General features: G+C 43.9%; 1 protein-coding gene across 1 annotated transcript in view; it reads right to left on the reverse strand.

Moving 5' to 3' along the window:
- The window catches only part of GLRB (glycine receptor beta), a 175,234-nt gene that overhangs the window by 119,044 nt on the left and 38,714 nt on the right, over positions 1 to 17,476 (reverse strand). The window contains exon 2 of the mRNA XM_073644903.1: positions 10,161 to 10,311. Within this exon, the coding sequence (XP_073501004.1) occupies positions 10,161 to 10,282 (122 nt within the window). The 5' untranslated portion in view covers positions 10,283 to 10,311. The remainder of the gene's footprint in view (positions 1 to 10,160; positions 10,312 to 17,476) is intronic.

Consider the following 17,476-nt stretch of genomic DNA (forward strand, 5'->3'; position numbering starts at 1 on the left):
GTTTGCCATCCATGTGTCATCTGAGTGCTGTCCGTTTTTCATTGTTTAATGGGAAGGGAAAGTTTAAAGCTTAGAATTTTTTTTTTTCCGGATGAGAAAAAACATGCCAGAGTGATGGTAAAAGTCGACACGAAGAACAAAAATAGATGATAATCGGATCCAGCACATTGATACAAAAGTGAATTTTTTCCTTGTACTCGGATACTGGAAAAAAAACAAGTCTGAATGAGGTAAAAGCGTAGACAATGAGTACGATAGGCGACAGTGATAAGCGACTGTAAGGGGGGCAGCATTGGAGTAAAGACAGGACACCTTTTTATTCTTTAGGATTGTAATCTACTTCAGGCTCATGTAACTAGTATAATAAATGAAGGCACACTCCATCAGAGTCCATATGTATAGAGGTATTCTACCCTAAAAGAAATGCTTATAGATAATGCCTCTATATCCATGCATAGGGCTCTGCTATGCATACATGAGGTTAATTTTAGAACCAAGAACATATTTTATTTCTGGACAAATTAGATTTAAGAAGCAGTGAGCTGGTAATGCATGTGGTGTCTGATCAATGCAGAACAATTCTTCATCTCAGGACATTAGGTAACCCTGAGCAGAAAATACACTGACGTACAATTGTCATATTTCAGGAGACTAAGCTCCTCGCCAATTAGTTTCCTAAGCTCTAATTAGATTTGCATGCTTCAGAAACGTTGCCAACCCACTGATCCATGGGAAGATAGTCACCTGCAGGTAATTTCTTCATGCACAGCAGGTTTCTTGTGTAAAGCAAACATGACTGCTTCTATAGAGTTGGCTCCAACACAAGAAAACCACAGCGCTGCATTGTTGCCGGACCAGCCTGAAATGTGCAGCAAGAAAGGACCATGCCATAAGAATCAATACGCGCTCTGAGGCTTTGTTCAGCAAAACGCTAGGAAAAATAGGGCTGTACGGTAAAAGACATTAAAAGCAAAAACAATTTAATCACACGTCTTTCATGTTTATCCATTTATCCTGCTCTTGGCAAAGGATCAGGACGAAGTGTTACTGTGCCGCAGGGAAGAGCAGCCCAATACACGTGTAGTCATAAGGTCGAGCCACAGGAGAATCATCTGCTGGAAGTAAAGACTCAACTAAAGGATTTTGTGGGGCAATCGCTGCCTTAAAAGGTGTATCAAAAAGGAACCAGTCACCATATATGTAAGGTTTCCTATCAATACTAAATGGCCCCATAAACTGCCAATCAATATGCCAGAAGTGAGCTCAGTGGCTCCTTGGCCATTTGTCTCAGAAGGCTCAACGTGTGGCATACAATACGCCAGGCTCTAAGTAAAGGGGCTGCTTAGCTGGTGAATGTTTGCTCTTTAAGGCTTGCAGGGCAAGTTGCTTGTTCACAATGAATGCTAAGACTTCTGTGCATAGGGACTAAGCTGTCAATCAGTAGCAGAGAGGTATGGGGAACCATAGCTCATGAATATGGAGGACTCTACAGCAGGCATGGGAAAGATTCAAAAGCTCAGATCGTGGTGCGCGAAATATGTAGTCATTTCTTTATATTGAGCAGTAAGGGACACGTATAAGTAACATTTACTAGAATTGGAATCAGGCTGGGTTCTGAGAACGTCTGAACCCTTGTGACTGTCAGAGGTTTCCGTATGATGCCCAGAAAACACCAAGGTTTCTTACCGGTAGCCGGTTTTTCCAGAACCCATGACAGCACACCTGAGAGGATCCGCCCTTCGAGGACAGGAAACCCTGCTTCAGTTGGTTACAGAGCATTGAGAGGACCTCCGTAAAAAAAAAAAAAGAGTTATATACAAAATCCAACACCACATCAAATAACACCCAACAAACGTGCACACCCATATGGTGAGAAAGAAGGGGGGGGAATATACAGGTGCTGTCATGGGTTCTGGAAAAACCGGCTACCGGTAAGTAACCTTGGTGTTTTCCCTTCACCCATGACAGCACACCTGAGAGAATTTTGGAGAAAGAAACACCTTAGGGAGGGACCACCGCTTGCAGCACCCTTCTACCAAAGGTTAAGTCAGATAGGCAGGATAGATCCAAACGGTAGAGTTTGAAAAAGGTAGATGGTGATGACCATGTAGCGGCCTTACAGATCTGATCTATCGATACCTCTGCCTTCTCTGCCCAAGAGGTAGCCAAGGCTCTGGTGGAGTGAGTCTTTATGCCGTCAGGGATCGGGGTGTTATTAGTCGTGTAGGCTAAGCAAATGGCCTCCCTAATCTATCTGGCTATAGTTGCTTTTGTCACCCCATAACCCTTCCTACTGTAATAGAGCCCTTCTAACGTCAAGGTTATGAAACTTTTCTTCACCTGGGGTCTTCAGGTTGTTACAAAAGGAGGGCAGAACAATTTCCTGAGATCTATGAAACTTGAGCGCAACCTTAGGAAAGTAGGCTGGATCAGGCCTCAATACTATTCTATCCTCATATATTTCTGTATATGGAGGATTTATGGATAGGGCCTGCAAATCGCTTACTCTACGGGCCGATGTTAAAGCTTCCAAAATAATTGTTTTGAGAGTTATGTATTTTGCAGACAACTCCTGAACTGGTTCAAAGGGTTCCATAGTTAGGGCGTCAAGTACTAAATTCAGGTTCCATGGAGGAATTTTGGGTATTGAGACTGGCCAAGATCTACCACAAGATTTAATGAACCTTGTAATCCATTTATTGGCTGGGAGGTTATGGTTATACAGCGCACCCAAGGCAGAAACCTGGACCTTAAGTGTACTGGTAGCCAGACCTAACTCAAAATCTTTCTGTAAGAACTCCAGGATGGAATTAATTGGAGGTTTTTGGCTTAAAGGCTTTCCTAGGAAATCTAAAAATTTTCTCCATGTTCTACTATAGATTTTGGTGGTTATGGGCTTTCTACTTCTTAATAGAGTAGACACTAAACCTGATGAAGAACCTTTGACCCTCAATATTGCACCCTCAAATTCCACGCTGCTAGGTGGAAACCCTTCACTTGAGAGTGGAATATTGGTCCCTGAGCTAGAAGGTCCGGGTCTCTGGTAGGATCCATGGGTCTGATCGTGACATCATCCTCAAAAGGGAGAACCATGGTCTCTTTGGCCAGAAGGGGGCTATGAGAATCACTCTCGCTTGATTCTTCCTGATCTTCCTCACTACCAGAGGTATCATAGCTATTGGAGGGAAGGCATAGGCCAACTTGAAGCTCCAAGGAAACTGGAGAGCATCTAGTGCCAATGGGTTTCCCCTTGGGTCTAGTGAGCAAAACTTCTCCACTTTCCTGTTGTTTTTGTCGGCGAACAAATCTATCTCTGGTAGACCCCACAGTTGCACTATCTGATGGAATATACTGGGATTCAAGGCCCATTCCCCTTGTCTTAACTTGTTGCGGCTTAGGAAGTCTGCTCTCGTGTTTTCTATGCCTCGTATATGTAGCGCCGTAAGGGATAAAAGATTTTGCTCCGCTATTTGAAAAAGCCTGCCTACTGCTTCCAGAAAAGAATGAGATCTTGTTCCCCCCTGGTGGTTTATGTAGGCCACAGTGGTTCTGTTGTCCGACATAATCCGAACATGACGACCCTGGAGTAAAGGAAGGAAGCCTTCTAAAGCGTTCCTTACTGCTCATAGCTCTTTTAGATTTGACAGCCCCTTTTTCTATAGGAATGACCAAGAGCCTTGAATTATGTGATTTTCCAGGTGTGCGCCCCACCCCGAGTTGCTCGCATCGGTCGTGATGATGTTTTGTACTGGTGTGTCCCACTGGACCCCCAAAGATAAATTTGACCTGTCTGTCCACCACAAGAGGGCGTTCCTGGTTAGCAAGGAGAGGAGAGATGTACCTTTCCTTGTAAATACCCTTTTAACAATCTTTGTGCTGACAAGATTTCCCACTGAAGGTTTCTTGTGTGAAATTGGGCCCATTTGACTGCCGGAATGCATGATGCTAGAGTACCTAGCAGGGACATAGCCTTCCTTAAGGACAGGCCTGGGGTGTGTATGGCTGCTGAGACCAAATTTGTGACTTTGTCTATTTTGCTGTCGGGTAGAAGACAAGTCTGACACTCAGAGTTTAGAGTAAACCCCAGAAAGGCCTGGACCCTTGCGGGTTCTAGCCTTGATTTTTGGGTATTGACCATCCAGCCTAAGTTCTGCAAGACAGCCATGACTTGATTCAGTTGTGAAATACAGTGGCTCTCTGAATTCCCCACTATAAGGAAGTCATCCAGATAGGATATTATGACTGTATTTTGAATGCGAAGAAAGGCTGTCACCTCGGCTATCAGCTTGGTGAATACCCTTGGAGCAATTGACAACCCGAAGGGAAGAGCTTGGAACTGAAAGTGTCTGCAACTCCCTTGGTTGTAAAGAGCAACCCTTAGATACTTTTGATGATCTGGGTGAATTGGGACATGATAGTACACGTCTTTGAGATCTATCACTGCCATGAAGCAATTGTGAAAAAGAAGCTTTACTGTTGAATTTATCGATTCCATTTTGAATGTATGGTTGTCTACAAATCGGTTGAGGCCTTTTAAATTTATAATAGTTCTGAATTGAACCGTCCGTTTTTTTTATTAGAAAGAGGGGAATAAATCCCCTTCCTTTTTGACTAACCGGAACTTCGCATAGCACTCGTTTGTTCAACAGGCTCAAGATCTCTGATTCTAGGGCCAGCTGTTCGTCTGGGGATTTTCTTACCGGAGTCATCACAAACGAGCGGCGTGGCTGCTGAAGGAACTGAATCCTTAGTTCATCTCTCACTATGTTGAGGACCCAGGGACTGGAGGAAATGTTTTCCCAGGCCTGAACAAATTGAGAAAATCTCCCTCCAACTGCATGGCGTCATTGTGGAAGGTTTTTTGGAGGCAGCGGAGGGACCTACAAACATGTATCTGGACTCTTTCTTGTTCTTGAAATCCCACTTTCTTTTTTCTCCTGGGGGGGGGGCGACCTCTACTAAATTTCCCCTCCGAAAATAGGTCTTCCTGGCGTCCGCCAAAAACCCAGGGAACCTTCCTTTTTTGTCGCTTACTTTCTCAAGGACATCGTCCAATTTTTTGCCAAAGAGAAATTGGCTGTCATAGGGGATAGAACACAATCTAGATTTTGATTGTAAGTCCCCAGGACATCCCTTGAGCCACAAAGCTCGTCTAGCCGCGTTTGATAGACCAGCCGACCTAGCTGCCAGTTTTACTGAGTCAGCAGAGGTATCTGCTAGGAAGGCAGCTGCACCATGTAATAGGGGAAGGTTGGCTAGAATTTTTTCCCTTGAGGTCTTTTTATCTTTCAGCTGATCTTCCAACTGCTGTAACCATATCATAAGGGAACGAGCGGTACATGTTCCTGCAATGGCTGGCTTTAGACCTCCTGCTGCGGGTTCCCAAGTATGCTTTAAAAAGGTATCCACCTTTTTGTCTAAAGGGTCTCTAACTACCCCTGAGTCTTCAAGAGGGAGTGCCGATCTTTTTGATGATCTAGACACCGTAGCGTCAATTTTTGGCACCTTATCCCAGTTTTCAGAGTCCTTTAGGTCAAAGGAATACTTCCTCTTTGAGGATGAAAACATGGCTCCTACTTTCTCAAGCTTCCTCCATTCTCTATTGATAAGTGCCTGGACCTTAGAGTTTACCGGGAAGGTGCGTTTTTTCTTTTCTTCTAACCCTGCAAACGTGATGTCTTCTAGGGACTTAACGGATTTATCTTCCTTAACCCCATAGTGGTTCTGACAGCCTTTACCAATTTATCTGTGTCTTCTATAAGGAAGCATGGTCTCCCCCCTCTATCACTGTCTGAAGAGGATGAGGATGAGGCCCCACTATGACACTGTCCATCCGATAACACAGAGGAGTCAGAGTCAGAAGATGGATCAGATATGATTTTTCTTCTTTTCCTCAAAATTGTTTTAAGGGAACCCTCTACCTCCGATCTGATTACAGACCTGAGGTTAGCTGCAAAATCCGGGGTACCATCACAAATAGTTTTCTGAATGCAGTAAGTGCAGAGCTCCTTCTGCCAGTCTATCGCTAGCGGGCATTTGCATATCGCACATTCCCTGTTCCGCTTCTTGGCGGTAACTTTCCTGGGTTCCTCCTGGTAATTTAAACACACAATAGGAGATCCATTAGCAAATATATCTAGTGACATTCACGAAGATCACTCACCCCGCCAGTGCGGATACCGGAATTGAAGACTGTTTCAGGATACGCGACGCATCCCTCCTGGAGACCGTGGAGTCCTGAGAAGCTTTACCCTTCTGACTGGGACAACTGCTGCTACTTCCGCTGGACCCTCTAGATCGGCGAGCAGACGCAGGTGGTGATGAAGGTGGTAGCAACTGTGGCCGTGGCGACAGCTGCTGCTGCTATATGTCAGACATTATGTCGGGACTTTGAGCAGCGTTCTGAGCCCAGGTGCTCCTTTAAATAGGGAGATGGGCGGGGTCAGCCACCTCCAGGTCCCTACGGTCTCCTTCCGGTGATTAGCCCCCTCCCCCTGGCCACCGTTTCCACAGCCACTGCCAGCGTTTTGCCATGCCGGCCGGCATTATACAGGGTGCCGCCATCTTTCTTCCGGCGCCGGCCCCGACGTCACCGAGGCACGCCCTACCCAGCATGCCCCACGCCATGACGTCAGAGGCACATGACCGCGGTCACTTCTGATCACATGGGCGACAGGGGGAGGAAGCGGCGGTGTACAGAAGTCCAGGACCTCCGCACCGCCTGCGCCCGCACGTGCAACAGGTCCCCGGGGAACCTGCGGCGGCGCTACCAGCATCTGAAGGCCGGCGCCATGGACAAGAGCCCGCTCTACCAGCGCTGGGACAGGCCTGGGTAAGAATCTTCAGCATGACAGCCGCCTGATACTTCATGAGGATTCCCATCAAGGACAGGAAACCAACTGAAGCAGGGGAGAGGTGCCGCCCTTTTATTTCAGATGGTTTCCTGTCCTCGAAGGGCGGATCCTCTCAGGTGTGCTGTCATGAGTGAAGGGAAAAAAGGAATTTGAATGTACTGGAGTCAAACATTTTTTGGTCGGTATCTACAGAACTGCCTCAGCCCTGATTGAGTCATGAATTTTGGTCCTCCTAAGAAAAGAGCACTAGATTAGGAGTTTGTCGCTATTTTATGCTGCCCTAGAAATGGTCCCATTAATAATATCAAAATGAACAGAGAGCATGAGTTACAGAATGAGAATAAACCAATATATCAACGCATTGTAATAATTCGAAAAAAATCTTTTGCCTTAGACGCCATGTTTGGGCACATTCACATGTTGTGGAAATAATGCAGCTTTATCCCTGATCTATATTTTTGCTCGAAATTTGCCATGAAAATCCACAGCATAAATTGACAGACTGTGGCTGTATAGTCTACAGTACAGGTTATCTACAATGCTGGTACTATAATGTGATGCAGATTTTCCAGCCTAAAAATCCAACTGGAACAATCCACTCTGTATCCAACCCTGGGAACATACCCTACTCTCCCAACATTAATCAAGAAGTCAAAAACAAAAATCTGCTTTTAAAAAGGTGATCAAGTATACACTACAGCAAGCTGTTTGGCAAACACTCACTTAGAAAAACAACTATTCCTCTAAATTCCTCCATAGTCATGCACGCCTGTCCGAGAACAGACACTTCTGGCAGCAAGTTATCTCCAGATGAGAACAAAAGGATTATTCATGTTGATATCCAACAGGTCTCAATGTTCCTTCTCCTGGCAGATGCTATCTGGGGAGTCAGGACACCTCCATACACATTAGATATTCGCCCAATCCTAGTGAAACCATCAAATTCGGCCCATTTACATACATTGTGTGCAGAATTATTACGCAAGTTGTATTTTAGAGGATTATTTTTATTATTGATCAACAACTATGTTCTCAATCAACCGAAAAGACTCATAAATATCAAAGGTTAATATTTTTGGAAGTTGGAGTGTTTTTTTTTTTAGATTTGGCTATCTTAGGAGGATATCTGTTTATGCAGGTAACTATTACTGTGCAGAATTATTAGGCAACTTAATAAAAACCAAATATAATCCCATCTCACTTGTTTATTTTCACCAGGTAAACCAATATCAGTGCACAAAATTTAGAAATAAACATTTCTGACATGCAAAAACAAAAACCCCAAAAAATTGTGATCAATATAGCCACCTTTCTTTATGATGACACAACAGCCTCCCATCCATAGATTCTGTCAGTTGCTTGATCGGTTTTCGATCAACATTGCGTGCAGCAGCCACCACAGCCTCCCAGACACTGTTCCGAGAGGTGTACTGTTTTCCCTCCCTGTAGATCTCACATTTTATGATGGACCACAGGTTCTCTATGGGGTTCAGATCAGGTGAACAAGGCAGCCATGTCATTATTTTTTCTTCGTTTAGACCTTTACTGGCCAGCCACGCTGTGAAGTAGTTGGATGCATGTGATGGAGCATTGTCCTGCATGAAAATCATGTTTTTCTTGAACGATACCGACTTCTTACTTACCACTGCTTGAAGAAGCTGTCTTCCAGAAACTGGCAGTAGGTCTGGGAGTTGAGCTTCACTCCATCCTCAACCCTAAAAGGTCCCACAAGTTCATCTTTGATGATACCAGCCCATACCAGTATCCCACCTCCACCTTGCTGGTGTCTGAGTCGGAGTGGAGCTCTCTGCCCTTTATTGATCCAGCCTCTAGCCCATCCATCTGGCCCATCAAGAGTCACTCTCATTTCATCAGTCCATAAAACCTTTGAAAAATCAGTCTTAAGATATTTCTTGACCCATTCTTGACGTTTTATCTTATGTTTCTTGTTCAAAGGTGGTCATTTTTCCGCCTTCCTTACCTTGGCCATGTCCCGGAGTATCGCACACCTTGTGCTTTTTGATACTCCAGTAACGTTGCAGCTCTGAAATATGGCAAAACTGGTGGCGAATGGCATCTTGGCAGCTTGACGCTTGATTTTCCTCAATTCATGGACAGTTATTTTGCGCCTTTTTTGGCCAACACGCTTCTTGCAACCCTGTTAGGTATTTGCCATGAAACGCTTGACTGTTCGGTGATCACGCTTCAAAAGTTTGGAAATTTCAAGACTGCTGCATCCCTCTGCAAGACATCTCACAATTTTGGACTTTTCAGAGCCCGTCAAATCTCTCTTCTGACCCATTTTGCCAAAGGAAAGGAAGTTGCCTAATAATTAAGCACACCTTATATAGGGTGTTGATGTCATTAGTCAACACTCCTCCTCATTACAGAGATGCACATCACTAGATTTACTTAATTGGTAGTTGGCTCTCAAGCCTATGCAGCTTGGAGTAGGACAACATGTATAAAAAGTATCATGTGATCAAAATACTCATTTGCCTAATAATTCTGCACGCGGTGTATAATGCTTAGGGGCACCTTTTTCATATTGAATAGAATAATTTATACAGCCGTCTGACTGCGACCTAAAGCAGAATTTGGTCATGGAGCCAAATATTCCAATATCAACTCATATCATCTAGGTGGGCAAACAAATCCAAGAAGACACGCTTCTACTGTCAATCACGAGAAGCAGCCACCTCCATAAATAATGTTATATAAGAAAATCAGATTAGTGATGGAGTCATATTAATTTCTTGCTAGATGTCTCAAAGCTCAAAACATTGCTTAAACTTCTTGAAAAGCCAACAATGACCACATGATCACGTGCACAGATTCCTTATGTATCAACTCCTGCCTGGGCCTGCATTTTACAAAATGGACCTTATTCACATTGACGGCTTTATATCAGAAAAAAAAATACAACTATTGATTTCATTTCAATGCTTATAATGTTTTAAGGCATTACACTAAAGGATGTGTACACTACTGGACAGCCCCTGCTTAATCACTGCAGGGCCCGATAGAAAAAAACCCCAAAACAATGTATACTTATCTCCCACAGTGGCGCAGTTCCCAGTGAATGACGGGACATTGTGACATGTGCCCGCTACAGCCAATAAACGGCCACTGATGGTTATCAAGTGACCGCTTAGGTCAATGCTGCGTCACCCACTGACTTTCAGAAAAATAAAGAACATTTAAACCAAATTTTTTCAACTTCTTTTTACTTTGAAAAATTCAAACTTCAGCTGCAGTATTTAAAAATACATGTTCATTAATATTACAGAGTAAAAAGTAACATACGATGGGCAGAGATACTGTTTCTTCTTCCCCTTTCCCTTCTTGGAGGACTTCTCTTTTGAAAGAACTCCATCCAACCATAAGGAAAATACGAGAAAAGCCAAAATCCCCAGTATGAACTTCATCTCGATACATTAACTTCACAGCAACAGACCTGTAAAATAAAACAGCTTGTTAGTCTATAAAAAGTGAAAGAAGGAAGCTCTGCTTACAGGAGATAAGTGCACAGAACAGAAGGTTGGACCTTCATCGAGCAGGATATTGTTACTTATGGGTCACCCCTTACTGAGTGATAAATAGAAAATTAAACAGGGTCGGCCACTTTCTCTAGTTAGTGCAGTTTTCCTCACAAAGTGACCTGTACTTCTGTCCATACAATGGCTGCTGATGGAGGATCATCTGACCAGACCTGGCCATCAGCCTCTTCCAATAGAAAAGCAGCTGTGTGTTTTACAATTGGAGGAGGCCGATTACATGCTCCTATGCCTCCTCTGATATATGACAATATCATGATGGTCTAAGAAGAAGCCGATTGAGATTGCAGGTTATTATTTAGTCTGATCTACAACCAAACCCAGATCCTTCGCTGCAAGTGACTCTCCTAGTTTTACTTCCTATAGAATATATTCACACTCAGATACATAACTTTATATTTATCCACATTGGGCATCCACGTGACAGATGAGGTTCAAACACTCAATTTGTGCAAGTCAGCTTGTAGCTTAGGAACATCTTCTATAGACGGCACTATACAACAGTTTGGTGTCATCTGCAAAAATAGAAACACTTAAAGAAGTCGTTCACTACTTTATATGACCTCCCCAATGTATCCCCCCGGGGCCCAGAAGTGTTTTTGTAAATACCTTGTGGGACCTTTTCTGCCTCTCAGCGGCGCTATCGCTGGCCGCTCAGAGGCATCGCGTGACCCGTTACTGATGTCATGTCAAGTGAGGCGTGACATCAGTGATGCACTCCCCGCGGTGGATGCTGGGCCGCGCGCTTTCCCAGTGAATGAGGAGAGGGAGAGAGCGGTGGATGCTGGGTGTGACACACAGGGTAACCCCGCCCACAACCCAGCATCTACCGTGGAATGCAGAAGTGAGTACCCCCGGCTGCAGCCGGAACTTGATGTGACATCAGCGGATGTCAGAGTCAGCTGCAGCCGGGGGTCACATGATGCCTGTCAGCGGCCAGTGATCGCGCCGCTCACAAGCAGAAAAGGAACCACAAGGTATTTAGGAAAACACTTATGGTCCCTGGGGGAATATTCCACCAGGGACCATATAAAGTCGTGGACAACCCCTTTAATACCATCTATTGCATACGTGTCAAACTCCGGTCCGTGGGCCAAATCTAGCCTGCTGCAGGATTATATTTGGCTTGCGACACCAGAACCACCACCACATTGTGGGCCCATTATTCTGTATGGAGGACTACGTGGGGCCCATTTTTCTGTATGGAGGACTACGTGGGGCCCATTATTCTGTATGGAGGACTACGTGGGGCCCATTATTCTGTATGGAGGACTACGTGGGGCCCATTATTCTGTATAGAGGACTACGTGGGGCCCATTATTCTATATGGAATGCTACGTGGGGCCCATTATTCTATATAGAGGACTACGTGGGGCCCATTATTCTATATGGAGGACTACGTGGGGCCCATTATTCTATATGGAGGACTATGTGGGGCCCATTATTCTATATGGAGGACTATGTGGGGCCCATTATTCTGTATGGAGGAATATGTATGGCCCATTATTCTATATGGAGGACTACGTGGGGCCCATTATTCTATATGAAGGACTACGTGGGGCCCATTATTCTATATGAAGGACTACGTGGGGCCCATTATTCTATATGGAGGACTATGTGGGGCCCATTATACTACAGTTATATGAAAAAGTTTGGGCACCTCTATTAATCTTAAGCTTAATGTTTTATAAAAATTGGTGTTTTTGCAACAGCTATTTCAGTTTGATATATGTAATAACTGTTGGACACAGTAATGTTTCTGCCTTGAAATGAGGTTTATTGTACTAACAGAAAATGTGCAATCTGCATTCAAACAAAATTTGACAGGTGCATAAGTATGGGCACCTCACCAGAAAAGTGACATTAATATTTAGTTGATCCTCCTTTTGCAAAAATAACAGCCTCTAGTCGCTTCCTGTAGCTTTTAATGAGCTCCTGGATCCTGGATGAAGGTATTTTTGACCATTCCTCTTTACAAAACAATTCCAGTTCAGTTAAGTTTGATGGTCGCCGAGCATGGACAGCCCTCTTCAAATGATCCCACAGATGTTCAATGATATTCAGGTCTGGGGACTGGGATGACCATTCCAGAACATTGTAATTGTTCCTCTGCATGAATGCCTGAGTAAATTTGGAGCGGTGTTTTGGATCATTGTCTTGCTGAAAGATCCATCCCCTGCGTAACTTCAACTTTGTCACTGATTCTTGAACATTATTGTCAAGAATCTGCTGATACTGAGTGGAATCCATGCGTCCCTCAACCTTAACAAGATTCCCGGTGCCGGCTTTGGCCACACCGCCCCAAAGCATGATGGATCCTCCACCAAATTTTACTGTGGGTAGCAAGTGTTTTTCTTGGAATGCTGTGTTTTTGCTGCCATGCATAACGCCTTTTTGTATGACCAAATAACTCAATCTTGGTTTCATCATTCCACAGGACCTTCTTCCAAAAAGAAATTGGCTTCTCCAAATGTGCTTTTGCATACCTCAGCCGACTCTGTTTGTGGCGTGCTTGCAGAAACGGCTTCTTTCGCATCACTCTCCCATACAGCTTCTCCTTGTGCAAAGTGCGTTGTATAGTTGACTGATGCACAGTGACACCATCTGCAGCAAGTTGATGCTGCAGCTCTCTGGAGGTGGTCTGAGGATTGTCCTTGACTGATCTCACCATTCTTCTTCTCTGCCTTTCTGATGTTTTTCTTGGCCTGCCACTTCTGGCCTTAACAAGAACTGTCCCTGTGTTCTTTCATTTTCTTACTATGTTCCTCACAGTGGAAACTGACAGGTTAAATCTCTGAGACAGCTTTTTGTATCCTTCCCCTGAACAACTATGTTGAATAATCTTTGTTTTCAGATCATTTGACAGTTGTTTTGAGGAGCCCATGATGCCACTCTTCAGAGGAGATTCAAACAGGAGAACAACTTGCAAGTGGCCACTTTAAGTAGCTTTTCTCATGATTGCATACACCTGGCTATGAAGTTCAAAGCTCAATGAGGTTATAAAACCAAAAAAAGTGCTTTAGTAAGTCAGTAAAAAGTAGGTAGGAGTATTTAAAACAAGAAAATGATAAGGGTGCCCATACTTATGCACCTGTCAAATTTTGTTTGAATGCAGATTGCACATTTTCTGTTAGTACAATAAACCTCATTTCAAGGCAGAAACATTACTGTGTCCAACAGTTATTACATATATCAAACTGAAATAGCTGTTGCAAAAACACCAATTTTTATAAAACATTAAGCTTAAGATTAATAGGGGTGCCCAAACTTTTTCATATAACTGTATATGGAGGACTATGTGGGGCCCATTATACTGTTTACTGGTTGGCCCGCGGCTTTATCTAAATTTTTCATTTTGACCCTCTAGGTTTCAATAGTATTTGCCATCACAAATATAGTCCCTTACTAGTTCAGGCCCCTGAAACATTATTCCCCACAATGGATGTTAAGATTACTGGTCACCACATTAGCTTTGCAACAGTGACTTGGCACAGTATGAGTCACTGTAGAGTCTCTAAAAATTATTTATAACCCAGCAGAGATCCTTAAAGTGCAACTGTCAACAGGATTGTGCTTAGTAAACTACATACACTGTCAGGTGGGCGCCGTTACACTGAGTAAAATGATACCTTTGTTGATGAAATTTGTCCAGTGCTTCTTTTATAATCTTTATTTTCATGTTGCCATAATGTATGTGCTCTGGGACAGGACTTTAGGGAGGGGCTGTAGCTGGTGCTCTCATTAGGTATTTCTATCTCTGGCCTCCGACAGGTCACTGTGCTTTCAGTGACCTGTCTACTATTTTAAATACTGCCTTTATAATTTCTCTGCCAATTTGAAATTTATATCCCCCAAAATGGCCGCCGATGCCCGCACATGCACAGTAGCATCTTTCGGTTGCAGAGAGATGCTACTGTGCAAGCGCGGGCGCCATTTTGCTTTTGGAAAAAGAATTTGGGTGCAGCAATATGGCGCCGCGCATGCGCAGTAGCATCTCTCGGCAATTGGCATCATTTCCTCTTGATGTCTGATACGTCCAAAGGTAGGGAGAATGAAGCCAGCGTTGTTTAGCTGCAGGGATTGCGTGACAATGTCATGCGATCCCTGGGAGAGCAAGTGTTGACACCAGAGATGGGTAGAAGTATTGTTATTTTACTGGTAGCAAACCTGCTGATTGAGACGGGGTTGTCCAAATAGTGGACAACCCCTTTTAGAGCACTGGGAGCGACAACATCATCCACTTTATTTGATATATGCAGAGCCCATTTAAAGAACGCCATTCTGCATTCAAATGAGCCCCAGTGACAATTCATTACTATTATTTAGTGTTCATAGTTACAGAAATTTTGGGGGATTTGGGTTTTTGTACTTTACCCGATTTGATTACTTTTCACAGATGCTACTCATCTTTCTAGTTTTTGAGGCATATTTGCCACTAATTTCAACTTATACATTGCAATGGTTGAAATCCGCAATATAAATTGATATGCATTGACTGTGTTTAGTAAAACAGACGTGTTAAGAGGAGTGTCAGCTCTACACTGGATCTACCTTAAAAAGACGCAACATGTGATAACAGGTATTTCAATAGGAGGACACTTGTTTAAGGCACAAACATGGAAGTCGTTTGCACAATCTTTTTTTGTTGTCCATTTTACATATACATAATTTAGTGTTTCTGCATGGATACATTTATCAGGACACAGATGTTGATTTCTGCAGTCCGTATGAAGCATAGTTGCCAACTTCACATTTTATTTTTTCTGGACAGCTTACCAAAAAATCACGGAGAGACAATATTTTTCACAGACCCATTGGAAAGACATAATAAATCATTATGATTCAGCCCATGAATCTGGTATTTAGAAATCAGTTGCATTCTCTGTAAAATGATGATAATTACATTAAAAATAATCTGTATACCATACTTTTCCCCTCTTTTTTTTCCACTTTTTTTCCTCCAAATTTGGGAGGAAAATGGGGGTGCGTCTTATAATCTGAAGTGAGTTTACCGGGGGCAGGAGGGTGGAGAAGGGTCACAGGAGGCAGGGTCGCTGCTTCAGGAAGCCAGCGGCGGCAGGACCTGGGTGATGCTGCGGTGCCTGGGCTCTCAGAAGATGTCAGTGCCAGTGAGCGGAGTCCCCTTTCACGTAGATTTCTCTGCGGTGGGCTTCGGGAAAATGGCAGCCAGAGGCGGCATATGTGCAGATTGAGATCTCAGTAGACGGAGGATATTTTCCCGAAGCCCACCACAGGGAAATCTACAGGAAAGGGGACTCTACTCACTGATACCGACATCTTTTGAGAGCCCAGGTACCGCAGCATCACCCCACTCCTGCCGCCGGCCTCTTGAAGCAGCGACCCTGCCTCCTGTGACCCCGCTCCGCTGCAGCTGCCCTCCAGGAAAGTTACCTTTAAAACTGACTATAGGAAGCATCATTTTATTATAAAACCTTTGTTTTCCTACCCCCCCCCCCCCCCAAAAAAAAAAATAAAAATTGGTGTCTTATAATCTGCAAAATACGGTAACTTTCTGCTAAAAAAATTTACAGACAGGTCAATAAAGTGCCCTATTTTTACAGACTGTCCTGGAATTTTTGGACAGTTGGCAACCCTGGTCTGAAGGGACCTGGTCGTCCTTTCCTAGGGACATCAGAATTGAGAAGGAGTTGTATGGTGCAGTAGACATCCATGTTCACAACCCACCTATACAATAATCTGATGGATATTTCCACAGTAATATCAGACATTATGCTACATTTCCATGATAAATGTTAGTGGTCTACTATACACTGCAGGAGAGGAGTGACATGTTCATTGCCATCACATGCTGAGTAACTTAAAGAACCAGAAAGTTTTGGATTAAAATGTTCATACTTTAGACCGTATCCCATTGGCACGGGCACATCGCTGGCAATCACTCAAGCACTGAAGATAACAAAAGTGGTTATGAGAGTTGTAATGCCTGTTTAACCTTCACAAACACACTGATAGGTTTAGTTGGATTTTTTTTGCATTTTCAGCACTTTGCTAGTTTATATTTGAACAGACAGGATTATTGGAGTATGTATGGGATTACTGACAAGCTGTCTAGAGAGGAAAAAAAATGTGTTTTCCCTCCAACACTGATCTCAGCTGATACAGACTGCAGCTGGTAGGGAAGTGCAATGAGTGCTCAACTTTTGTTTGCTCCGATGTCATTTGGTGGCTGACGTGCCCATACACTTCTTTTATCCAAAGTATGTTAAGCGAGCATGTACAAGTAACAGTGGGTGTATGGAGTGGGATCACTGCAGATAATGGCTGTGACACCGCCATGATCTGCCTCTACCCACCAGGAGTGGAGAGGAGCAGTGCCCACAACTGTTAACTAGTTAAATAGCGATGTCAAACTCTAACAGCGACATTAACAGCGTGCTGGCATGGGGGGGCATCATTTTAAGCGCCCATCGGCACACCTGTGATGTAATTGCTGGGTGCCAATGGGTTTCTAGGACAGTCGGTGGTCTGTTGAAGACCTCCGTGCCGGTCGTGACAGAGCTCCTTTGAAACCCTGCCTGTGGCATCGCTGCTGATCAGAATCATATTGCGAGGTCATTTTTACCAGACAATGTACGCCATTAAAAAAAAAAAAATGGCAAAAAGTAAATGTCAGATTTAAGTTTTGGGATTGTTTTTTGCAAGCAGCACGGGCTGCAAAATGTCCTACACGTCCACACTGATGACACATGGATGACAGTGTGACACATACCAGCACCTGGGAAACAGCGGTACAGCTTGCGCTGTTCCCCGGCGCTGGGTGCTGAAGGCAACTCTCACCATTGTCCTTTGCTTGCACTGAGATCAGCAAGTTTACCGCAGTTCAGGGGCCCGCTCTCGCTGCATCGAGTCATTCTCCTTTGCTCTTCAACGTGAGCGGTCGCCTGAAGCAACCGCTCATTGTGATAAGCAAATGTTGCACAGATGGATTACAGCGTGTGACACTATGGATTCTTTCAACTCTGGACAGGTGAGGGATTTTTATTTTTTATTCTTAATTTTACACTTGTTGTAGACAGCGGGGGC

This window comes from Phyllobates terribilis, unplaced genomic scaffold, assembly GCF_046119375.1.
Source record: "Phyllobates terribilis strain yellow unplaced genomic scaffold, ASM4611937v1 Scaffold_1__5_contigs__length_1240528914, whole genome shotgun sequence".
In the NCBI taxonomy this organism is placed as follows: Eukaryota; Metazoa; Chordata; class Amphibia; order Anura; family Dendrobatidae; genus Phyllobates; species Phyllobates terribilis.